Genomic DNA, 24107 nt, shown 5'->3' with positions numbered 1-24107 from the left:
ACTAATCACTGTTTGACAGTCTGTTATAATTTGTTTTCATGGAATGCTGTCAATGTGACCTATACAAGTTGTTTGCACATTTTAAAGTCAACATGAGGTAGCTACTACTTTACTGTCTCTTAATTGACTCAAAGATATGTCAACAAGTACATCACCAGTAGAAATAATCATGATATTTACCTCATGATTCAGAAACTTTTTTAATTCAAAGACTCTTGTAAAGCACTAATAAATTCTCAAATTTTATTAATTGAAGGTGAATTACATAATTATGAACTCAGACTCCAATTAGTTTTAGTAATAGTTTTCAATTTACATGTATGGTGTGTAAAACCTTTATTAATAGACCTAGCTTTGATTAGGATATAGTTTATGAGGTTATTGTGCTAATGGCAGCTTTAGACTTAATAACAAGAAATAAAATTCAATTTCCACTAACCAATATAAATACCTCCATATTATAATTGATGAAATCTACTTAGCCCTTACTAATTTTATTAAAGCCATTTATTTTATTATAGGTGCAACAGAGGTCATGCAAATAGCTGCCAAATTAACAAAATTATAATTATGTGTACTTTGAGGTTAATAATTAATTAATTATTGACGTGTGGTTTGATTTGTAATGCAAGTGCTACCACATTAGGATGTGAACTGTAGGTACAGGTACATCCCCAATCCTGCAGTTAGAGTATTCTTTTAATGCAATGAGTCTGCATGCCATAAACAATTAAAGCATAGCAGGAGCCTAAGGCATAATTGATATTGCCTATATACAGGTATATTGTTTAACTATACAATAGATTCTGAACTGAAAGACAACAACCTCTCTTTATAAATAATCATTTTATACAGTGACAGACTAACAGTATAAAGTGCTATAATCAGTTATACATTGATTCAAAATCCAATTGATTTTAAGTATTTCATTACAATGCTTTTATAATCTCCATGTAATACAATCTGTCCTGTTAATTCATCTGTACGTGTCATTAGGTCTCGGTTCCTAATAACTTCTCTTAGCTTTTTCTCCAATGCCTGTTCAATAATATTATGTAAAGTTTTTGCAAGTTTAAATTTCAGCCAAAATTTATGGGTACAATACACATGGCATCAATTACATTATAGCATGCTAAGGGAGCTAAACAGCATGCTTCATGAGCTGACCAAGCAATACAATACAGTACATGCAACTTTAAATATTCATAAAAAATCGAATTTTGATCGGAATTAGTTCAAACTTTCCACATAACATAAGAACATGTATATGCATCAGGAAAAATATTAAAATGAAGAGTTCTTACCTACCCATTTTTGATGAAATTTGGCCAATGACCCAAGGCTATAGCCTTTGGTCGTTGGCCAAATTTATGAAAAACTTTAAATATTCATAAAAAATCTAAATTTGATCAGAATCAGCTCAAACTTTCTACATAACATAAGAACATGTATATGTATCAGAAAAAATTATAAAAATCAAGAATTCTCTTTTAGCCATTTTTGACAAAATACCATGTAGATCTACTATTGCCCATGGTCTTTGGTCAAATTTTGAACCAAATTAAGAAGGCATGCAGACCTCCCCCTTATAGTATAGTCTCACAAGACACTCATAGCAGGCTGGACTGTATTAGTTACTAGTAAAATTAACCTTTAAAATGTAGTACCCAATAATACTATAATATGTAATGTGAGATATAAGACTGGACTAAGACTGAATAAGGTATTAAAAAAGGTGTGAACAAAATCCTCAATAATTATAATGTACATCATACCTTTGCATCTCCATCAATTTTTCTAACTATCGTCAACGTTCTTGTTCCACCACCTTTGTAATCAAGGTATACCGGTATATTATTAGTCTTGGTCCTTCTGACAAAGAATGCATCTAAAAATTATAGTAAAACAAAAAATTTTAGTGTCTGCTAATAAATAGTCTCACGTGATGGAGTATTTGTCAAATTTCTATTGAGTGGTACAAAAGTCTAAAAGTTAATGGTAAGTAACAGTGTGATTAAGAAGAGTTTTACTTGCATCCTGAATGAATTGTGAGCACTAAAACGGATGCTAGCATGATACAACCTAGACGCCATTTTTAATGTTGCCACGTGAAGTCACGCCTCTAGAGCAAGTTGAGCAACGCCCTCAACCATTTTTTAATTTTAAAAATTAACTTCTACAAAAAATTGTCATTTAGCTGTTCACAACTTCACAGGTAGCTAATCCTTCAGTTCTGTCTCCCTTCATGGGCTTCTTATAATCTGTACCACTGCAGATGTTTTCCAAAGCACAGTCTAAGGAAAAAGTAAAATAGTGCTTAGTCTAGTAGTATACTTTTCAATTGACCTGGTATCATGAGCTTTCCTGAGATTAACATTCTATTACTGTTGTTTATTGCTTGGGCTGGTTCTGTAGTGTATGACGTGCATTCTTTGTTGAACAGATTATCCTTTAATAGTACATATTGTGCTCTGTGATTGTCCATCATTTATCCTGCAGTAAACAAGATTGGTATACAAGGTCACAGGCCATATATAAATGCATAAATTGAATTGACATGGATGAGTGAACACGAAGTATAGTTATTGAAGCATGAAAATTTATTAATCAGCATTTTTGAATGAAAAGATCTCTTTTCTTTTCCTCCCATAACATACTAACTATATTAACCTTTACTCCCACCCTGGACCTTCCACACATGCATTTGCAATAATGAGGTGTGGCAAGTCGGGCAAGCCAATAAATTTATTTTTCAACGGATCAAAGAACAATAGTTGATAATAAGTTAATAACTAAGGAACGATTAACGGTAGGCTGAGGACCAGGCCAATCTAGCATTATTTAGGGAAGCTGGGTCCCACAGCTTACCCAAGGAAAAAACCACCACTTTATTTTATTTTCATAGTGGTGGAAAAACCGAGGCCACAACCACCATTGGACAACACAAAAAACACCTACATACACACAAGCAAATAATGGTAATAATAATAATAATAATAACATTAACACAGAATACACTACAATCAAAATGCTTTAATGGTAACAGTTAGTAACAAAATACGCTAGAGTTAGTGCCAGAGTCAGACAGATATGCTTCATCACCATCCACCTAAAAATCAGCTATGGAGAATGTCAAGGAAAAAAAATTGTTAGGGGGGGGGAGGGGATGATAATCTGCGTACACTAGTCTGCTTGCACAATGTATGCCGTAGACTGTATCTTGACCAATGTCAAGGGTGTATATATAATGAATTGAATGATCCCACAAGCCCCACCCATAGGTGGTGCAGTCTAACAGTAATGAAATTTATATGGGAGCTTATTTTCTGCCTAATTCATTACATTCAACTGTCAGAAAATACACATTCTATCACATCATCACAATCATAATTAATGATTATTATAATGATAATATAGACAATTATAAAGTGTACTTTTACAAACTGTAGAATGCGTGGGCACACACGATGCACTACAAGCGTCTTGTCTCCTATATCATGAATGTATTTATTGAGCATTCTTCATCGCTTGATGGTCGTCTTACCTGTTAGTGTTACTATGATGTTTTTATACACTTTTACTCTGGTCGAGCTACTTCTCTCTCGTTGCCGGCTTGAAATGGGCGGTGTATCCCTAACATGTCTCCACCCAGTGTTTTGTGAGCATGCTCGAACCTCTAATTGAATAGTAAATTAATATTAATAAGGTACTTTGCAATCCACCTTCATCATAGTTGTAAATTTATATGTAGCTATAGGTCTACTCTACATTATTATTATTATTATTATTATTAAAGAACTTTACAGTACTAACATAGAGAGAGAAGAAAAGAAAAACATTAAATTGAGGGCAGCAGGAGTTTGGAGTACTGAGGGTACATCAGTAATTAATACTGAGTACCAGAAATAAAAATTAAAACAATAATTTACACTATAACACTATATACATTATACATGGCAGATAATAATGTACTTTTCATTTGTGGTTGGAGTATTGCAAATCAAAAATTATAGTAGGTTTTATTGTATCCATCTAAATCAATATAGGAGGGGCTGATTTGCAATGACACGTGTTTACCATTTTCTTAACTTTGTCTTTAGACCGAGCTTTAGACCTATTTTAAAGAAGACCTATCTTCAGAGAGGGCTCATGGCTGGAGCTAAGCCACCAAATATTCTGGTTCTCTCTGCCCCGGGAGAGAGTGGTGACGCTTCTTTTCAAAGAATGAAAACTGATATTCTTCTAATCCTCGGGCAAGACAGGTACACTGTGTATCCTCTCACCCAGACTGACGTTTTGAAGCAGCCTTGGCAAGAGAACTGTCTTTTACTAGTCGTGCCGCCTCATATACCTCTCTCTAGCGAGACCAGACAGTCTGTACTCTCATATATATCCAGCAGAGCCTGTGGTGGGAAATGTATCTCCTTTAATCATCAGTTAATGCCTAGTGTGACTGAAACTAGCTCTGTTTATACTGATGATAGTGTAATTGAGGTAGTTCCATGCAATACCTCGAGTAAACGATTCCACACAATTAGCATTGATAGAAGTGATGAGGAAGTGTCATTGGATGTCTCTGGTTTAACTATATCTGGGACTAATGGAGCTCCAACTGTCAATGGATCCAGTCATAGTAGTCCCCAAAAAGAGAGCGATGAGGTCATTGTTACTGATATAGCTACAGCATTTATTGGTGACATCAATAGACCATGCATACAACAGTTGACATGGAGCAAAGACAATGGTGGAGGACAGCTCATCTATTCGTCCGTTCACTTATTCAACCCTTTATCGTACACTAGTGGACTACCTGGAGTCATCAAAATAAAGGAAACTGGTCAAGAGAGACAAGACTTCTTGAAAGCAGCTGTATTTAGTGGTCTAGGACTAAAGGTAGATACTGGAGCAAAGGGAGTAGATGAGGAATTGAGTCCTCTTTATCTTATAACTAAGAATGAAGAGGTTAGGCTATCCTATTATGTTAATTACAATTTTAAGATTTTTAATATTATTTTATTTAGGTTCGAAGCAGTGTACTGTCTCGATTGACGTCACATAAAGCTGAGAAGGAGAAGGAAGGAGATGGATGGTTTATGATGAATGGCACAGAGTCTAGCTGTCTCTTTGTCACTGATGATTTCTCCGTTGGCACACCTGTCGATCCCTTGCCTCCCACTAATGAAAAACAAGTAAGCTAGACCTTAAATTTATTGTACACAAGCAAATGCTAACTAATTGATTGAACATAGTGATAGTAATAAGAATAGTGTGAGTGAGTACTAGAATATTTATGGAGTAACTTTTACAATAATTTTTAATTCAGTATAATAATTCTGTACTTCAGGTTACTGTATTACTGAGTCCTTCTAAGCAGCAGTTAGAGAGCCTTGAGTTTGACTCCAGTCTTTATTTTAAGAGCTTAAAAACTGATTGTATGGGTCAGTCCCTGCTATTGGGACCAATAATGACCTCGTCTCAAACCCTCTTTACTGGGAACACTCCTCTCACTAGACTTTTTACTAACGAGCTGGGTGTGGTTTGCTCACCTGGACAACAAACTAGAGGGAAAGGTATGTAAATGTACATGTACGTCACTCTTAAGTATTGTTAGATTTTAATGATACGAGCATTAGTTAACTATTAGAATGCATTCAATTTTTATTTTATTGTACAGCATTTTGATATTAATATAATAGTGCTCACAATCCATATTATAGCCATTCTCTTGTCTGAAATTGCCAGTAATACTTTATTAAATTCTCTTGACTGATAGGTAGAGGTGGTAATGTTTGGTTGTCTCCTAAAGGTTGCATGATGTTTAGTGTTCCTCTTCACTTCCCGATTGACTCCAGACTAGGAAGGACTGCCAGTATTGTCCAACACATTGCTACGTTGTCTGTAGTTACTGCTGTGAGACGACAGTCAGGATATGAGGTATGTGACTGACATATCGTAGGTCGGGATATATTCGCGGCTGCAATTATTTGCGGTCATAAAAAAATTTCAATTAAAAACCATGGAAACCAAGGTGTTATTTTAATTGAAAACGGCGCGATAGTGAAGAAAAGCACCTTGCTGCAGTGTTCTTGAGCTGTTGTTCTTCTTGTGTCACTAAGCCTTGGGCTCTTTGGAGCTGCTTTACCGGTTCTCTTCAGAACTAGTGCCTTGCCATATTTTGGGACTCTCCACCCATTCTAGTTAATGTTTATTGACGGGTGTGGTTTATTATCACCACCACGCGGACCAGTAACAATTTGCAGCAAAGAGACTGAAAGACCTCTGAGGTAGTGGTCCATACAAGAAGTTAACAGATAGAGAAGGACTCGCTATTGGTGAATAGCTCCTCTATAGCTGCTAAAGAACAGATGAATAGCTGAACACTAAACACGTGGTCTTAATTGTCATAGCAACGCTCTAACAGTTTCCATGGTTTTTAATTGAATTTTTTATAACTGCGAATAATTACAGCCGCGAATATATCCCGACCTACGGTATACATGTAGGTTTGCCTTGTAGAATGTTTTAGCTGTTTCTTAATTATATACATGTTCTTATGAAAGTTTAAGCTATTCCAATCAAAATTGGACTTTTAAAACATGCTTAAAAACCAGCCAAAGTCCCTGTGATGTAGTACAGATCTGAATCTTGAGCCAAATTTTGCCAAAATTGGCTAAGTGAGAATTCTCAATTTTTATAATTTTTTCTGATGCATATGCATGTACTTATGTTGCATTGAGAGTTTGAGCTGATTCCAATCAAAATTGGATTTTTTATGAATTTTTTTAATTTGCTCCAAAATCAGGCCAAAGTCCCTGTACTATAGTACAGGGTTCTTGGTCAAATTTCGCCAAAAATGAAAAGGAGAGAATTCTTCATTTTTATAATTTTTTCTAATCCATATACATGTACTTATGTTGCGTAGAAAGTTTGAGCTGGTTCTCATCAAAATTAGATTTTTTATGAATTTTTAAATTTGCTAAAAAATTGAACTACTATACATGTGTAGTACATTTTATAATAATAACACGAGTAATAGTAATAATAGTAATAGCCCTTATAATCAATCCCATGTCTACAACACATCAGACAAAATTTATTTATTATTTTCTTCCATTTAGGATGTTCCTATACAGGTCAAGTGGCCTAATGATATCTATTATAATGGTAAAGTCAAGCTAGGAGGATGCCTTGCCACAGCTTATACAACTGAAGACGCAACAACCATCATCATTGGTACACATTGATACAAGAGTACTATGTGTCCTTATCCTTCCTATATTGACATCATGTAGGCTTGGGAGTTAATGTGAGTAATCATTACCCGACTCTGTCCATCAATGACTGTATCTCATTGTACAATACTGAGACTCATAAAGACTTGCCGTCACTGAGACTGGAGTCACTACTAGGGCTGACTCTCAACAATCTTGAGATGTACCTATCACTGTACAATCAATGGGGACTGACTGCTATTGAAGGACTCTACTACCAATACTGGATGCATCAGTAAGATAAATCTAATGAACTGTTTCTCTACCATTTTGTTACTGTACCATACAAGATGATTTATTGGCGAGAGTAATATTTGGCAAAGTTGCCTGTGGAAAGTTATTTGGCAAATTTTTAATTGGTAATTTTGCGCCACATATCATTGAGCATGCTCAGATTGAAACAAAATGGCAGTTTTATTGGTGATTTCTTTATAGAACCACTTATCACCATTACTAACTCCTCATCAATAAATCATCTTGTACTGTCTGTTCTTTTACCATTTTGTTACATATAAATGAACATTATTTATTAACATACCAGTAGTAGTAGTACATCTTTACTTATGCATTGTATTCATATAGTAATGCTACAGTCGAGTTGTCAGGGTACCCAGGGGTGGAGTCAGCTATTATTACTGGGATCAATGAGCATGGATACTTGCGTGTTAAGACAAGAAGCAATGAATATCTCTCGCTAGGACCCGACGGGAACACTTTTGACATTATGAAAGGTTTAATAACAATGAAATAATAATAATGATATTATTAATATTTTATGTATTATTAATATTTTATGTATAATAATGTGTGTGTTATTATTAATAACGATTGATGATTAAAAACAAAATTAATATTTACAGCAAAACTTGTACATTAGCAATTACAATAGATGTACAAAGGACAGACTAAAAAGTATATATTAGTTAATTAGGGGTGGAGCCTGTTGCTATGGGTAACTGATAGTAGATGGATCCATTCTAGTATAGTCCAGTTCATTGCTGATGTATGAGTTGAGAGTTTCTTTCTTGTCTTTACCATATGCTGCTACCACCAGCTTCTTAGCCCTACCACTGTCCAATATGTAGTCTTTGTAAAACTGGATCAACTCGTTTGGTTGTATGTACTGGAGCGCAGTCTCCAGTTGCTGCTTGTAGTTGAACTGGTTCAAACCGGTGTCAATTTGATTCCATAGTCTTGCTGTGACGTCAGAGAGACTCAAGTCCTTGCGTCTCAATACCTCATGGTATATTTGAACGAGACTTTCAAAGTTTGATGTAGACGAAGTAAGAAACTCTGTCACATTCTGTAGCGAGTCTTTCAAGAACTGATCGATCCTTTCCAGTAACAGAGATGCATTGTAGGTACCACTTTGTACTAGGATTTGGAATGAGAGTACGTTGTTGTTGGTTCTGAGAGTGCAGTATGCAACATACCCTAACTGCTGTTTGGTACGTAACACATCAAAGCAAGATTGCTACAAAAGACAATAGACAGTAATTGATATGCTTAAGTATATATCTCTCTCTTTCCCTCCGCCCCCCTCTCTCTCTTCTCTCTCCTTACTTGTATTTGCAGTGTTAGCAGTGATACTATTGCTGTTCTCTTTAGAGACGAGTTAGTGCACACATGGAGTCCATTATTGAGTGTGGTCACATTGCAACCAACGCCAATCTACAAAAACCCAGAAACACATTATTACTCTCTACATTACTAACAAGATAAAAAAACTCTAAAATAAATGTCACAGTAGTTTATGTAGCTCTCAAATCCTCACCTGAAACACTACGTTGATGACACTGTTATGATCCATTGGGTTCAATGCTGGTACTATTACACTGTAGTTACCAGGAGAAAGGAGTATGCGTCTTCGTGGGGCCAAAGTGCCTGTAGGATCAATCATTGTAGATGAGCTCAAGACAGTAAAGAAAGAGTGTCCATATCTTATTGCCTATAGTAATAAATTATGATTATTAATTATAAATATTAATCAATTGATATAATGTGCTTTTAATGACAATAGGAAACAATGTCTTGTAAAAATTTTTACAAGCTTGTTCACACCCTCAAGGTGTAAACAAGGTGTCAAAAAGGTGTCAAAAAATTTTGTCACTCAATTTATTGGAAGGAGCTCTTTAAAATGCATTAGCTGATATACAGTACTACATGGTTGTTGTCAATACAGTGTATGTGGCCCATTACCTGAGTCTTATCAACGTTTCCATGGACTAGACAGAGGAGAGTGGCAGACTCAAGGAGTGATGCTTTGTGACTGAGTACTTCACTGACATTAAAGTCCTGCAGTGCATTCAATAACTGCCACTTCTTCCACATTGGACGATCCATCACAACACTTGAGACAAAAATGAAAAGAAAATGACACTCAAATTTTTGAAACATTTTTGACACCCAAATCAAATTCACATGTGCTTCCCTTACCTTTGTATGTATTGGTATATGTAATGATAGGGTAGGGCAGTGAAATTATAATTGGAAAGTGCATCTGTCATTGACTCAAGAGTGAGAGAAAAGATCTCAGGATTTGATAACAAAGTATCATTAGTCATAGCTAAAAGAGAGAGAGAGGGAGGGAGAGTAAAAATGTGACATATATTTTTTAGATGTACCATTGACAACTAGTTCAATGATTTTATTCATGACAGTGCTGTCACTGTATCCATTGATAGCAATATTGAGTCCATGAGGTACAGCCTTTACTGAGACACTGTAATCAAGAAGTGTGGCTGGATAAACCAATGGATTTAATGAGGCCAGTACAATATTTGCATAGAGTTCAGTTAGTGCTGTAAATAGAGACAAGGATAATAAGTAAATGATATACATTGTATTAGACATACATAGTTAACTGACTGCTACAATAAATAATACACTTTTATTATCATTGGCCTCACCCAGCTTTACATAGCAGTCCACCTCCACTTCCCCAACAGCTTTAGGGGCGAGGCCATGCACCTTTGGTGTCTTGTTATTATATTATTATCATTACTATTGTCATTATTGAGTTTTTTTGTTGCATTATTATGTACCTGTCCATCTAGGATCATTGATTGCTTTCTTACTAATGGGACTGTATATGTTACACACTAGATTGAGCTTTGGCTGTAGGAACTGCTTATCCTGCTGCCACCAAACACTGTACCCATCATCAACTGGAGAGAGAGAGAGAGAGAGAGAGAGAGAGAGAGAGAGAGAGAGAGAGAGAGAGAGAGAGAGAGAGAGAGAGAGAGAGAGAGAGAGAGAGAGAGAGAGAGAGAGAGAGAGAGAGAGAGAGAGAGAGAGAGAGAGAGAGAGAGAGAGAGAGCATGTTAATATTAAGTTAATAACAGTAGCATATCTCCAGGTATTGAATACATAAAAACTGATGTCTAGTACACCATAAAAACAACGATGCAAGTAAATCACGTAGTCTATTCAATAAACACTTCATCAAAGATAAATTAAAAGGATACTAGAACTAAGATCGATAATCACTACATGACAGATAGACAAGACATACTGTACCACTACAAAATTCTAGCTCTCCTATTGCAAGTTACCATGACAATGTCATTTATCTATCAATCATCATGAATTAATAATACAAAAATATTAGATTGTCGACTTTTCTCTTATAATCTAGACTATTTTATTGCTATTATTATAATAATTATTGCTACCTGGATCAGCCTTCATTGGTTGATTAGTCGCAGTTGAAGTCTCAAGGATGACAAAATCTCTCGGTATGAACTCATTTTGTTTTGGTAAACTCAATTCTTGTAATACAACAGAATACTGTAACCAATCGGACACTAACTGGGATGATACAGGCTCTACCTGCAAGTATAAAAATAAATTTAATAAATACAATTTTAGCATTAAAAGTATTAAATTATTACATCATATTACATCACATTACATCATATTTTGTCCCGTAAATTGGTTCAGTGGACGAGAGAGACCCAGGGAGTGGTAAGTTAACAGTGGACGTCTGTGGGTTGCTAAGATTGTGTGAGCCAACGAATATGATTGGAGTAGAAGGAGAGAGTGACGAGACGACAGCAGATATGAGGGTATGGTTAAAGATATAACGTTGAGGGGAACCAAGAAAATCCCGAGGGCTTTTCACAGTACGCATAGTACTAGCAAGATTGCTACAGAAAGATAAATGCATATGTACAATGTACTGCAAATCCTTAATTAGAAGTAGTATAGGCTTCTATTTCCTATCTTTAATTTGTACATGGGATTTTATTTGAGGGTACTTTATACATGTATGTAGCTTATATTTCCTTAATGTGGAGACTTTTATTGTGGCTGCAAGTTTGTAATTACATGCATAAATTTTTCTCCTTCTCATAAAACCCTCTCTCTTTCCTCTCTCTCTCTCTCTCCTTACCTTGTATACTTATCAGGAGAAATTTTTGATGAGAAATTAAAGTTAACAATCGCCACATCGACATAATCGTTCCATTGCTGCCTCCATTGTTGTTCAGTGAGTCCTTGAAGGAGTTTAATGTATTGCATTACAGTACCAATCACTTCCTTAGAGTGAGCCAGCCCAGACTGTGTCAGTGTAATGTATATGCCCAATACAGTGTATGAATCTGCTGAAAACTCTGTACCTACAAATTATATGTGATTATTCATTATAATGTCAACACAAATAAATTTCATGCCAGCCCATATAACCTTTACTTTCCAAGAATATTACTACACAATTAGATGTAAGTGTAAGATTATGTGTAAGTTTGTGGTTCCATTACTTCCATTATATGATACATTAGTGTACTATGCTGTGGGTTACTTACCAGCTGAAATGGATATTGCCCACTGCTGCTTCTTCAAATAGTGCAGAGGAGATCCTGTGCCTTCATGGCCAAGCAACTGAGAGAGTATGCTAGCAATCTGACCAGAAAATAAAAGGAGAGAAAGAATTATAAAATCAATATCCAATTGACTGCATTTTGACGTGACTGATACCGAATGTACCTCAACATGGTGCACAAGAATGATGTGTAGACGTACAACACAATTATCTTTATCTAATTAGACAACAAAGCCCATTTCATGACGTGTGCATGTAGATGATGATGACTTCAAGGAAAGTTAGCCTAGCCTAGCCATCATCGCCATGTACTCGGGCAGTTGCTACCAGGTTAGACTAGTTGCAACCATGACAACTGTTTACATCAAGATCATCTTCAATATGTACATGTATTATCTATAATTTCATTTACTCTCCTAATACTATTATATTTGCATTTCTCTTTCCATTCACTTTAAACTTTTATTTTCATTCCCTCTCTCTCCCCCTCTCTCTCTACCTTTTCTCTGTACTTTTCTTTCAGTGGCATCACTTGCCAGTACATTGTAATCATATGTACATCAGCCACTGGAACATAGTATACAATCTTTCCATTGAAAGGAGGAGAAAATGAAGTGTTCAGATAGCGAACCCTTGATGCATTGTTGTTACGTATTGAAGAGAACATTGAGACAGTGTATTGAGAGAGAGTTACCAAGTCTTCCTTTCCATATATAACAAGTTGCATCTATAACAACAAGGAGACACAAAAAATAGAATTATCATTATTATTCTAGCTGATGTACAATAACTATGTGTGTGGTGGACTATCTTTAAAACATAAGCAAGCAGTACAAAACACAAACACTGGACACTCACTAATAACAAGGCAGTATATACTACATGTATATATACTATACATTTTATAATACAACTAATTGAGTTCAAACCTACACCCACTTGCTTAATTGCACTTACTTGATTAGCTGAATAATATTTATAATAAAAGTCTTTTAGGGCAGAGAGCACGTCAGGTTTATCCAGTGTCTCTAAGTCTCCCGTGTTAAACTGGTGGAAGGGGTGGTACGGATTCGAGATGTGTTTCAACAGCTGCCAGAGACGCCAGCCGTCATCCTGAAGGTTCTTTCGATGCTCGGAATCAACTGCATTCACTTCCCGACTGACACCACTCTGGGAGAGGATCGGAGAAATGAAAAACTGAGCAAACCGATCAAGAGCCTCGTGAAGATACTCAGAACCAACTCTGAAAAAGTAGTTAGTGTTTTCGGTGGAAGTGTAGGCATTATCGTAGCCGCCATGACGACTCAAGTAATCAGAATAGGCTCCTTCCTGTGGGTACTTGTCGCTGGCATAAAACAGCATGTGCTCACAAAAATGTGCGAGGCCTAAGTGAGAGGGAGGGTCGCTGAAACTGCCAACGGCGACATCCATGGCCGCAGCACTTAACTGGGTCTCGTTGTCCGATACGAGAAGAACCCTGAGTCCATTATCAAGTGTGAAGTACCCATAGTCCCTGGAGTCGTGGGGGGACTTTGTTACAGGGAGTACAGTTGGGAGGGGTGTTGCTGTAGGTTGGGGGGTGGTTGCTCCTGTTGGTTTCTCCTGTATCAAAGCAAAAGGGAGTGTGACAGCTAGCAGTAGTATTACTAGGACTATCATTGTGACTAAGCCCAGGAATAGCCAGTGCTTCCACGTACAGAACTCTGATCCTAGTCTACCCTTTGATGCTTTGATCTTAACTGCGTCTGGAGTGAAAGGACTTTCGTCTTCAGAGTCTTCTTCGTCTGACTGGTGGTCTTTCCCCTCTTCAAATGCCTCGAGGAGAGGAATTCCTTGCTTATAGGCCATAGCTTGAGGGGAAGGGAAAACAGGACCAGCAGACACACAAAGACAAGAGAAGAAAAATAAATAAAGGAGGAAAGGGAGTGGATGATTAGATCAGTGTAGATTATTGTGAGGGCGTGGTGTCTGGTGCATCGATTCAATTATTCATGAATTCATGCATACATGCAGTGAGACTTTGCTATGCACTGCCAAAGTTCAATAGCTCTAATACAATTGAATAGACTACATTCAGTCATTGTATCTTTAATTGAATTTTTATGTTAGCACACACCATACACTTCTACTGCAGTAAGTGGTGGATCAGAAAGAAGAATAACTACTTCTCTACTGAGTTGCATGCTTTCCGAATCCTTTTGGTGAGTTGCTCATATAGAATATAGTCAAGCCCAATGTCTGCTCCTGGTCCTTACTATGGTACACACACTCAACCAATCTACCAGGCTCCTCCACCACCTCCTCCTCCCCAGTTTGTTTATAATCCATACGACCAGCCATTAACAGGACAGCCTCAACCTCAGTACTACAGTCAGCCGCATCAGTATCACGGTCAGCCTCCCCCACCACCCCCTGATCAGTACTATCCTGTTGGAGCTCTGCCACAGAACACTGGATACCAATCACAACCACAACTACAGCAACAAAGAAACACTGCTAATGTAAGAAATAGACTAAATGAGCATTGGAATCAGTACTAATTTATTCATTTGTATAGTGTTGTGACTCTGTTACTCAGGGCCTGATGTGCTGTTGTGCTGGAATGCTTTGCTACATGTGTCTGTGTGATGCAATGGATTCTGGTATGTGCATGGAAGGAGCAGGAATGGATAGTTTTGTTGGTGACGACTGATATTAATATACTAGTGTTTTATTTTATTATTTATAATAATAAACAAGCTTTTGGTTGGCAGACAGTGTGTCGCTTGTATTTTTAAAAACTGTTTCTCTCAATTTAAAGTCATTTAAAATCATATAAATTTAAGAAGATATATTCTTAAGCCATTCTCCAACAAAAGGTAAGAGCATCCAAAGATCAGTGGCTATTTCAACTACGCTAGTTGTATCATCAGGAGAACACTTCAACAGAATGTGATAGTGAGGTGGTAAGAACAATAATACTTCATAGGAACCTATTTGGTATCGTAAAGGTGATTCGAAATAATTAGTCGTTTAATACGACATGTGCTGTTATTGTGAATTGGTGATAGATACTTACCTTCATCTTTTAGAGGTTGCAGATAAGGGCAGTAAGGGGTAAGTTTGTTCACCAATGAATCATGAAGTTTCTGATATGATAGTTCTAATCTCATGACAGAGAGTGCACCTTCATTAGTAGGACAGCTCCTATAAATGCATAGAATGCATCTATTTTATGAATAATAGTAACCAATACCTGGAGTGTTCTTCATTTTTAATTTTTGCCCATAAAAAATTGAAAAGTCCCTTAGCAGAAGCCTAAATTTAAATGAATACACACATACTGTAATTACAACTAGTGCCTTTACCTTGGCATTATCTAATGGAGGAGAATGGAATAACTCGTGAAAGTAAATTTGAATGGGCTCAAGTGGACATGTACAAGTGTCACCATCATCATTTGTAAAGATTCCTCTACATTATGAGTATTGTCATTATAGTAACTGTACACTTAATATCATTCATGTATACTTGATTTCAAAGCTAGCAGGGAATGGCTTGACTGCCTTTATATTTACAATAATTGACACTGTGTTAATAAAAACAATAATAAAGATCTTTATTTGTGCACCAGAGTATTATTATACCTTCTTCTCCCATTGATATAGAGGGTATTCGAATATCTAAATAAAATGAATACAAGTATGATAAATACAAAGGGTCTTATATATACCTGGTGGTTTAATGTATGATGATGAACTGGAGAACTGTAAGACCACAGCATACACTTTATCAGATACCCAATCAGGTTTGCCCTTCGACTATACAAGTAATGCAAGTGGTATAGCTCAGAGTGAGACATTAAGAAAGTGTATTACTTACCAGAGATATGATGCAAGGTATATGCAATACAAACATATTGGGCTGCTCACTAATCCACTGACAATAATCATCAACTAATATCACAACATTATAAATAATCAAAATATCACAGTGAGGCCTACCATCAATACAACTATTGGTCCATTTATTATGGCGATATTCAGCCCTTAAATAAAAAAAACATGACAAGCAATAATTATGTATTATTTTTAAAAATTACCTTTCTAAGATAAAGACTGATGTGCTGATTGTCTTTACAGAAGATGATATTGGATACACATTATTAGAAATACCAGCTATGGTGTAAAGATGTGTGTGTGTGTTAGTGAGAAGTGAATTAATTTCACGTACCATCAACTGCCTGTGATAGATCAGAACTGATCTCTGACTCAGACAATAAAGCTGACAACTAAAAAAATAATTGTATAATTGATCCTCTCTCCCTTTAATATAGGTCATACCTTTTCATTTGATACTGTCAATAAAATCTGGAGATAAATTCTTGCTCTGTCACGAATATCTAAATAAAATGACCCAGTAACTGACAAGAGTGTCTCAATTATACCAATATCCATGAAACTCTTGGACATAGTGAGCAAAAGATTAGCCAGATCTGTTTCAAAGTCAAAAAAAAGCAACAATTAATCTTAAACAAAAGTAAGTATTTTAGAAAAGTTTTGGCACTTCAAAAATCTGTAAAAATTCTACATGACATAAGAGCATGTATATCTATCAGAAAAAATATAAAAATTGAGAATTCTCATCTAGTCATTTTTGGAAAAATTTAGCTGTACAGAGTCTTTGATCCAATTTTTGAGCAACTTTTAAAATTCATAAAAAATTCAAATTTGATCGGAACCAACTCAAACTTTCTACGCAACATAAATACATGAATATACATCAGGGAAAAATATAAAAATGGAAAATTCTCACTCAGCCATTTTTGGCAAAATTTGGCCTGAGACCCTGTACAGGCTGTACTATAGTACAGGGACTTTGTCCCGATTTTTGAGCAAATTAAAAAATTCATAAAAATCTAAATGTGATCAGAACCAATCCAAACTTTCTACACAACATAAATACATGTATATGCATCAGGGAAAAATATAAAAATGAAAAATTCTCACACAGCCATTTTTGGCAAAATTTGGCCTGAGACCCTGTACTATAGTACAGGGACTTTGTACCGATTTTTGAGCAAATTAAAAAATTCATAAAAAATTCAAATTTGATCGGAACCAGCTCAAACTTTCTACACAACACAAGTACATGTATCAAAAGCTAACCTTTGGCTGCTGTTCCATCAGAAGGTAATACTTTCATTAGAGTACAAAGGGCTAGCAGTATAGCATTACCAATGTCCCAGTCACCTTCCTGACACACTGAGCTATCCATTATAACCTTCTTCAATATTTGGAGTGGAATCTATAATAAAAAACGAAGAAATTCACATTAAGCATATTATTATAAAGAACTCTCACCTGAGGCCAAACTTGTTTAGATTTGGCTGCAGCAGTACAAAGGCAGAGATGATACTCAAGTTTGAGACACAGTTCACTGATCTCTAGTGTCTGCAGCCATTGGCATACTTCAGATAATATGCTGCCTGACATTGTCCTACAAAGCAATGCTTATATATATGTGGGACTTTCACTGACTCATTTTCCATTCTCTTGCTAACTAGTGCCATCAAATCCAGTGACTGTGGAGTGAATTCTGCATGAGCTACCAAAATGTTAGCAGCAACTCTATCAGAGAGAACAAGACAAAAATCCTATCTTAATCTTGTACAAAATTTAAGAATGTGTACAATTAGATACAGCTAGTTAACATTAACTTGTAGTTCACAATTCAAATACTAAACAAAAATCAAGCTACATTAATTCACACACCTTTCAATGTATTTTTTCATGTCGTCATCAAAAGTTTCAAAGAACAGCAGCATTATCCTATACAACAGTCGACATGGAGACCCAGATATGCCACACAATAAAGGTTTCTGCAATGCTCCGAGTACACTTTTAAAACCAGTTATAATATCATCATTACCTAATACACAGTACAGTTATAATGTCACTCATGGATACAGACACATGCAGATGTATCTATAATTATTACTTGAGTCTTGATATATGCCAGAGAGTGTTAATAGTTTGAACCACAATATCTCTGCAAGTAATAATAATATTATTTTTAGTGACAATAAACATACCATCAGCATCAAACACGACTGGTTGAAGCGGCTCAAGCATGTGAGAATCAACTTCACTCAGAAACTGCTGTTTCCTCCATAATAGGATAATGAAGATAGGAAGAAAGGCTTACTTTTGGCTCATCATTCTCTAGTTGCAATAGCCACTGAATAGCTATGGCACACTGATGTGAAGGCAAGCAAGGATGGCCACTCATTATTATCAACCTATAAACACAATTAATAAATGATGAGAACTAAAAATAAATCTTGTATACACAACATGAATCAAATACCGGTAGTTGCATTGCTTACCTTCTTAATATAACTAGCTCATCCTTTTCATCACAAATCCCTTCAGTGAACAAGACCTGCACACAAACAATGTAACAATAATGCACCCATTGCTACTTACTTTCATTAGTAGCATCATATTCCATAATTGAATATCATAGCAACAAGAGTATCGAAGCAATAGACTCTTCAACATCTACAAAAAACAAATCTTGCATTAAGATAATAATGTATGTCTTACCACTGGTGACAAGGTGCTGCATAATATAATCCTCATAACCTAATACAGGGAGAGATGAGACTGGAAATTATAACACTAGGAAGTTACTTTCAAGATAATTTGAACCATAAAGTGTGTAGTGAACAAGTGGCAGTGATCAACAAGGAAGGAGATAGCTTTCATGAGCTCTGACTGATCGGTACTGTCAGGTACTTTAATGGCATCATTAAGAGGCTTGAGAGAGAGAGAGAGAGGGAAAATAATAGCAAGGAAATGAGAACAGAACAAATATACAGCATGATATTAATTGTAATTAAGAAATACCATTTTTGCTATATGTTTTGATAGTTTCCAGTATTTCGGAGGAGGTTCAAATACCTACACCCATATTTAATGAAAGTGCTACATAAAGGCAGTTACACAACATTAGTATACTTGAGGTCTCCGTCCATCGTGAAACAATACATCACGCAAAGAACTGCTTACTGTCCCTTCATCATCGGGAAAATTACTGCCAAAAATAACATCAATGTTACACACACTCGTTGCATTTAAAAAAATACCTTTCAGTATTAGGCAAGATAGCAACTTTTTGCACATTATGACAAAGAGCAGTAGCAAAGAGACCCTGTACGATATTTCTAGTAAGTACATGGCATTAATTGCAGGCCATACCATGTAGTGCTGATGAATAAAGGAATTCTCAGCTTGACACATGCCAAAGAGATGACCCACAATATCACACAATAGCCCCTGTATATAAGATATACATATAAGAGTTGATGTATTGCATGTCTCACTGGTATTGAGAGCTCTATCTCCTTTAGACAATCACAAGCTGTTGACCTCAGCAGGCGATTTGTCTCAGTTTTAAGCTAATTTAGAAGCACATGATTTAAGGAAGGTAATAATTAAATCATGTATCTACTTTCTCGATGATTTCTAAAAGCATTGATACAAATTCTATAAGATAAGGTTGCACACTCTCCTACGAGATAATAAATAATATGATATTTTATTATCAATTGATATATGCTTACTAGAAATTGAGTTTGCAGTAATAAATCGGTAATAGTAACAAGTACCTATAGCAATACTGATAAACTAATAGTGTGTGTCATTGATTATTCACTTGTGACATATAAATTGGTTCTGCAGTGTTTCTCTGCTCTTTAACGATGTTCTTTAATGTGCCCAATACCAGCTCAAGCCTATCAGTATTCATAATAATTATAGACCACTGGAAGTGAAAATTGTTTGCGTAATTTTGCGTAGGAAGATTATTAGAAATTTTTACGGTTGTAAGGCGTGGTTTAGGATGAAATAAATTCCGGTCGCCATTTTGGTTGGCAACTTTCAACGGAGAACAAACGGGCCGACATAAAAACAAACCTGTATTAAGAATTCTGCAGCAAATTTGACCAAATCCTTTACAGGAGACGTTTAAAGGCAGCTGTTCTTTCTTATAACAAGCACTTTTTAGCTATTGATAGAACTAAAGCAGGTAAGTTAGGCATTTTCTTCATGCCTCCATTGACTTCCTTATCAAACTTGCCAACCAAAATGGCAGCCAATTATGAAGTGTGGGCAGATACCGTATCACGTCCATATGTAAAATTAACAAAATTCATATCTTTTCTAATTCTCACTTCCAGTGGTCTATACATCGCATGTGTGTGTGGTCGTTACCTGTTTATATCATCTAATAAAAATGAGCCATGCTCTTGTAAAATGCCCAATACATTCAGCTTTAATGTAATAGTCTTGTCATCAGAATAAAGAATCTGTAAATGATGTCAAAGCAAGGAATTATACATGTTATTAATTTTGGGAGGTACCACTATAATTGTAAATCTATAAAATTAGGCTTAATATAGCTTACCTGAAGGAGGTCGTGGACCAATCCTTCTACATTAGTTCTATTCTTCTGTAAGAAGGAAGCAGGGGAAGATCTAAACTCATACCACAGAGGATCCATAAAAAGGAGTGACTATTAATTCCGGACATTATCCGTCTACTTTCAAAAATCCACGTGTGAACACGTGGCCGCGAGTCGGAGTTTAACGCACTCACGTGAGCTGTGTGCTGAGCTGAGCTGCCCTGATGGCTGGACTTTATGCTGATTGCTAAGTGCTAACAAACCCCGTCTAGACTATTACTACAATGAAACTATCTATAAAACCTTTTGTCCGAGATGGCGTACACCTATCGGAGTTTTCTGTTGAAGTTGAGGCTAGTGATACCATTGAAGGTGTGAGGAAGAAAATATACAAAGAAAAGGAATACAATCCGAGATACTATCCATCTCAACTGTCACTTTTTAAAATTTATGATGGTAAGTTTAAAACATTGAAAGATGGCCATACACTTTCGTATTATGGCATTCAAAAGGAAGGGACAATCATACATCTAGTACTTCCTCTTCATAGATCTAGCATGATAATATTTTTAAAAACTCTGACTGGTAAAACCATTACTCTTGAAGTTGAACGCACTGATAGTATTGAGAATGTTAAGATAAAGATACAGGAGAAAGAAGGAATTCCACCTAATCAACAGAGACTTGTATTTGATGGTAGACAATTGGAAGATGGTCCTACACTCTCAGATTATAGGATTCAAAAGGAAAGTACATTACTTTTATTACTTTGTGTTCAAGGTGGTATGCAAATATTTGTCAAACAAACTCTGACTAATAAGATATTTACTCTTGAAGTTGAACCTTCTGATACTATTAAGACTGTTAAAGCAAAGATACAGAAGGAATTAGGAGACCCACCTGACTACCAGGAACTCAAGCTTGATGATAAACAATTGGAAGATGGTCATACACTCTCGGATTATAAGGTTCAAAAGGAAAGTATGTTAGAATTATCACCTCTTCTAGAAGTTAGCATGAAAATATTTGTAAAAGCGTTTACTTTTAAAACTATTACTCTTGAAGTCAACCGTAGCGATACAATTGAGAATGTTAAAGCAAAGATACTGCATGAAAAAGGAATCCAGCCAGATCAGCAAAAACTAATATTTAATGGTAAACGATTAGAAGATGGTTGTAAACTCTCAAATTATTTTATTCAAAATGAAGCTACACTTAATCTTTTGCTACCAGAAGATATAAGCATTAACATCAAAGTAGTTAATGGTCAGGTCTTAACCTCTGTTTATATTAGTCCTGATTTGAATATCGAGAGTCTTAAAACCATCATTGAGACTAAAACTAGCATTCCTTGTAGTGAACAAAATTTAATACTAGCTGGTAAGCAATTATCATTTGGAAGAACTTTCTCATACTACAATATTACAGAAGGAGATACACTGCACCTTGTACAACGTCATGCTGATTGTACAATATTTGTTAAAACAGAAACGGGTCAAATGATTGCTCTTAAAGTTGATCCTAATGATACAATTGAGAATGTGAAATCGCAAATACGAGATAAAGAAAGTATTGAACTTGATCAACAGAAACTGTTCACTCGCTATTGTAATCAATTAGATAATTCCCTGACACTATTACATTACAACATTGGACATAATGCTACTCTATATCTTTCCCATTACCCTAGAGGTGGTGCAAATATTTATATCAGAACTTTTACTGGTAAGATGATAGTTATTGAAGTCTTACCTACCGATACTATTAGCAATTTGAAGAAAATGATAAGAGATAAAGAAAAAATATCACCTGATAATCAAACCTTGTTCTATGCTGGTCGACAACTGGATGATGCCTCAACTTTAGCAAACTATGACATTCCAATGGAAAGTATTTTGCAACTTGTAACTAGTTTTAATCCTACTATGAAGGTATCTGTTAAACTTTTAAGTGGGGAAAAAATGGAGTTAAATGTTAATTTTTCTGATACAATTAGTGACATAAAAGCTAAGATTGAAGAAATTCAAGGTATACCATGCAATCGACAGAAAATAATGTTTGCTAAGAAGCGACTTGAAGATGATTACGTTGAAAAAGTACTTTCCCCTAATAAGATTAAAACGCTCATTGATCATAATATTACTGATGGAAGCACAATGCATTTGATATTCTTAAGAGGTGGCATGACAATATTCATAAAACTTCCAAGTGGTAGAACAATTTCTTTTGAAGTTGATCCTTCTGATACCATCAAGACAATTAAGTATAAGATTCAGGATAAAGAAAAACTCTCACCTAATCAACAGAGACTCATATTTGCTTTTAAAAGATTGGAAGACCATTATACACTCTCAGATTATAACATTCAAAAGGAAGATACAATGCATCTACTTGATTCATCTTTACCTATGCAGATATTTGTAAAAGCTATTATTGGTGAAACATTTGCTTTACAAGTTGATTCTTGTTGTACTATTGAGACTGTTAAATATATGATTCTGTATGAAAAAGGAATCCCACCTTATTTGCAAAAACTTCTATTTGCTAGTAAACGATTGGAAGATTGTCATACACTCTCATATTATAATATAAAAAATCAGAATACATTAGATTTACAATTTATTCCTGTTGGACCACAAAGCCAAATCAAAGGTATAACAACTTATGATTATTGACAAATTTAACAATATTATTATTATTATTATTATTATTATTATTATTATTATCAATATTATCATTATCATCATTATTATTTATTATTACATGCATGTATTAGATATTGAGCCAGAACCATTGAGTCACTACAAATTACTTGCCTTTTATGAACACACTCCAGCCACAAGAATTTGGAGCGTACACTTTGTTGTTACAGAGAACAAAGTCTATCACATTGAAGTATGTAAACTTACTACATCAGTTAGCCTACTTTTGTGCTAATCATGTGTACTCATTATTTTGTATTCATAGAAAGTAGTATCTGAGATGAATACAAGATCATGCAATAGAGGGGACCCAGAAATTGTGTTCTCATTTGATGATAAAAAAGAAATTGTTTTTGATATTAAGACATGCATTATTAATGGGTAGAAACTTTTACCGTTCCAAACACCTTGCAAAGTAAACAAGCATAACATTACTGCTTTGTTTATTTATTGCTGTTTAGGTACATAAAGCTGATGTTGATTACTCTTCTGATGTTGGAGGTATTAGTAAAATAACTTTGCGTGTTGAAGGTCCACCTGATTCTGATAGTTTTACTCATTGCATTTCTATTACTGGTACAAGGGATCCATTATTATCTATTGCAATTAGTAAGTTTATATCTTCATCTAATATAAATATCTCTCTAGCTTGTTCAGATACTTCATTGCTGTCTCCTATAAATCTAGTAAAGGAAGGTGATGGTAAGCTAATTGTTGTAACACAATGCATCTTTTAACTGATTGCTATAACAGAACCTCCTCCAAATGTTGATCCCAGGCTTAGTGAACTATTGGAAGAAGTTGCTGTTAAAGCTCCCAAGGATTGGAAAAAAATTGGCACAATGCTAGACATTGATCAACACGTGT

The 24107-nt window shown here is 35.4% G+C and overlaps 6 protein-coding genes across 7 annotated transcripts; 3 read left to right on the top strand and 3 right to left on the bottom strand.

Annotated features, from left to right (window-relative positions):
* Nucleotides 1-804: 804 nt before the first annotated feature.
* Nucleotides 805-2123, bottom strand: LOC100632552 (54S ribosomal protein img2, mitochondrial-like). The gene is made up of 4 exons (XM_003389476.3): nt 2031-2123; nt 1943-1985; nt 1776-1888; nt 805-1038 (listed from the first exon to the last, which is right to left on the bottom strand). The coding sequence occupies exons 1-4, from the start codon at nt 2091-2093 to the stop codon at nt 901-903; spliced, it is 357 nt and encodes a 118-aa protein (XP_003389524.1). The 5' UTR covers nt 2094-2123; the 3' UTR covers nt 805-900.
* A 48-nt stretch (nt 2124-2171) lies between these two features.
* LOC100632425 (biotin--protein ligase-like) lies at nt 2172-8079 on the top strand. The gene is made up of 7 exons (XM_003389475.2): nt 2172-4962; nt 5022-5189; nt 5345-5570; nt 5774-5934; nt 7119-7233; nt 7293-7506; nt 7854-8079. Exons 1-7 carry the CDS (start codon nt 4063-4065, stop codon nt 8020-8022), a joined length of 1953 nt encoding a protein of 650 aa, XP_003389523.2. The 5' UTR covers nt 2172-4062; the 3' UTR covers nt 8023-8079.
* Nucleotides 8080-8124: 45 nt separating this feature from the next.
* Nucleotides 8125-14029, bottom strand: LOC100632301 (insulin-degrading enzyme-like 1, peroxisomal). Its single transcript, XM_020001510.1, has 13 exons — nt 13051-14029; nt 12593-12820; nt 12077-12173; nt 11665-11890; nt 11185-11419; nt 10946-11102; nt 10316-10438; nt 9896-10072; nt 9708-9837; nt 9471-9621; nt 9046-9219; nt 8835-8942; nt 8125-8745 (listed from the first exon to the last, which is right to left on the bottom strand). Exons 1-13 carry the CDS (start codon nt 13939-13941, stop codon nt 8218-8220), a joined length of 3225 nt encoding a protein of 1074 aa, XP_019857069.1. The 5' UTR covers nt 13942-14029; the 3' UTR covers nt 8125-8217.
* A 239-nt stretch (nt 14030-14268) lies between these two features.
* Nucleotides 14269-14896, top strand: LOC105314198 (cysteine-rich and transmembrane domain-containing protein A-like). The gene is made up of 2 exons (XM_011408225.2): nt 14269-14594; nt 14651-14896. The coding sequence occupies exons 1-2, from the start codon at nt 14328-14330 to the stop codon at nt 14783-14785; spliced, it is 402 nt and encodes a 133-aa protein (XP_011406527.1). The 5' UTR covers nt 14269-14327; the 3' UTR covers nt 14786-14896.
* LOC105314197 (AP-5 complex subunit beta-1-like) lies at nt 14870-20642 on the bottom strand. Of its 2 annotated transcripts, none has more exons than XM_020001512.1 (34): nt 20542-20642; nt 20349-20443; nt 19792-19870; nt 19700-19744; nt 19588-19647; nt 19460-19534; nt 19335-19412; nt 19223-19287; nt 19095-19170; nt 18984-19037; nt 18768-18893; nt 18681-18719; nt 18561-18635; nt 18461-18516; nt 18280-18373; nt 18167-18233; nt 18073-18123; nt 17847-18003; nt 17613-17702; nt 17436-17571; nt 17241-17379; nt 16520-16567; nt 16416-16474; nt 16306-16363; nt 16175-16250; nt 16077-16120; nt 15955-16028; nt 15806-15893; nt 15720-15755; nt 15604-15661; nt 15441-15546; nt 15329-15390; nt 15152-15279; nt 14870-15065 (listed from the first exon to the last, which is right to left on the bottom strand). In XM_020001512.1, the coding sequence occupies exons 1-34, from the start codon at nt 20635-20637 to the stop codon at nt 14914-14916; spliced, it is 2742 nt and encodes a 913-aa protein (XP_019857071.1). In that variant the 5' UTR covers nt 20638-20642; the 3' UTR covers nt 14870-14913. The 2 variants fall into 2 exon arrangements, with proteins under 2 accessions (XP_019857071.1, XP_019857072.1); XM_020001513.1 differs by having other exon boundaries at nt 18167-18230.
* A 162-nt stretch (nt 20643-20804) lies between these two features.
* LOC100632174 (polyubiquitin-C-like) lies at nt 20805-24101 on the top strand. Its single transcript, XM_020001515.1, has 6 exons — nt 20805-23190; nt 23315-23433; nt 23506-23655; nt 23702-23849; nt 23889-23942; nt 23994-24101. Exons 1-3 carry the CDS (start codon nt 20823-20825, stop codon nt 23623-23625), a joined length of 2607 nt encoding a protein of 868 aa, XP_019857074.1. The 5' UTR covers nt 20805-20822; the 3' UTR covers nt 23626-23655; nt 23702-23849; nt 23889-23942; nt 23994-24101.
* Nucleotides 24102-24107: the final 6 nt, after the last annotated feature.

This window comes from Amphimedon queenslandica, unplaced genomic scaffold (genome assembly GCF_000090795.2).
Source record: "Amphimedon queenslandica unplaced genomic scaffold, v1.1 AMPQUscaffold_13063, whole genome shotgun sequence".
Classification (NCBI taxonomy): Eukaryota; Metazoa; Porifera; class Demospongiae; order Haplosclerida; family Niphatidae; genus Amphimedon; species Amphimedon queenslandica.
Note: the sequence above shows the minus strand (reverse complement) of the source record. Positions and strands in the feature narration are given on the sequence as shown.

Coding starts and splice junctions, on each gene's coding strand:
- LOC100632552 (XM_003389476.3), bottom strand. CDS start 2,093: ATGGCGTCTAGGTTGTATCATGCTAGCATCCGTTTTAGTGCTCACAAT. Junction 1,986..2,030: donor ACAATTCATTCAGGATGCAA/GTAAAACTCTTC, acceptor ATTAACTTTTAG/ACTTTTGTACCACTCAATAG. Junction 1,889..1,942: donor TTTGACAAATACTCCATCAC/GTGAGACTATTT, acceptor TATAATTTTTAG/ATGCATTCTTTGTCAGAAGG.
- LOC100632425 (XM_003389475.2), top strand. CDS start 4,063: ATGACACGTGTTTACCATTTTCTTAACTTTGTCTTTAGACCGAGCTTT. Junction 5,571..5,773: donor ACAACAAACTAGAGGGAAAG/GTATGTAAATGT, acceptor CTTGACTGATAG/GTAGAGGTGGTAATGTTTGG. Junction 5,935..7,118: donor GACGACAGTCAGGATATGAG/GTATGTGACTGA, acceptor TCTTCCATTTAG/GATGTTCCTATACAGGTCAA.
- LOC100632301 (XM_020001510.1), bottom strand. CDS start 13,941: ATGGCCTATAAGCAAGGAATTCCTCTCCTCGAGGCATTTGAAGAGGGG. Junction 12,174..12,592: donor AAGAAAAGTACAGAGAAAAG/GTAGAGAGAGAG, acceptor TTTTCTGGTCAG/ATTGCTAGCATACTCTCTCA. Junction 9,220..9,470: donor GAAACGTTGATAAGACTCAG/GTAATGGGCCAC, acceptor TTATTACTATAG/GCAATAAGATATGGACACTC.
- LOC105314198 (XM_011408225.2), top strand. CDS start 14,328: ATGTCTGCTCCTGGTCCTTACTATGGTACACACACTCAACCAATCTAC. Junction 14,595..14,650: donor AACAAAGAAACACTGCTAAT/GTAAGAAATAGA, acceptor TCATTTGTATAG/TGTTGTGACTCTGTTACTCA.
- LOC105314197 (XM_020001512.1), bottom strand. CDS start 20,637: ATGGATCCTCTGTGGTATGAGTTTAGATCTTCCCCTGCTTCCTTCTTA. Junction 19,038..19,094: donor ACGATGGACGGAGACCTCAA/GTATACTAATGT, acceptor ATATGGGTGTAG/GTATTTGAACCTCCTCCGAA. Junction 18,374..18,460: donor GAGCTAGTTATATTAAGAAG/GTAAGCAATGCA, acceptor TTGTGTTTATAG/GTTGATAATAATGAGTGGCC.
- LOC100632174 (XM_020001515.1), top strand. CDS start 20,823: ATGAAACTATCTATAAAACCTTTTGTCCGAGATGGCGTACACCTATCG. Junction 23,191..23,314: donor ACCACAAAGCCAAATCAAAG/GTATAACAACTT, acceptor TGCATGTATTAG/ATATTGAGCCAGAACCATTG. Junction 23,434..23,505: donor ACAAAGTCTATCACATTGAA/GTATGTAAACTT, acceptor TTGTATTCATAG/AAAGTAGTATCTGAGATGAA.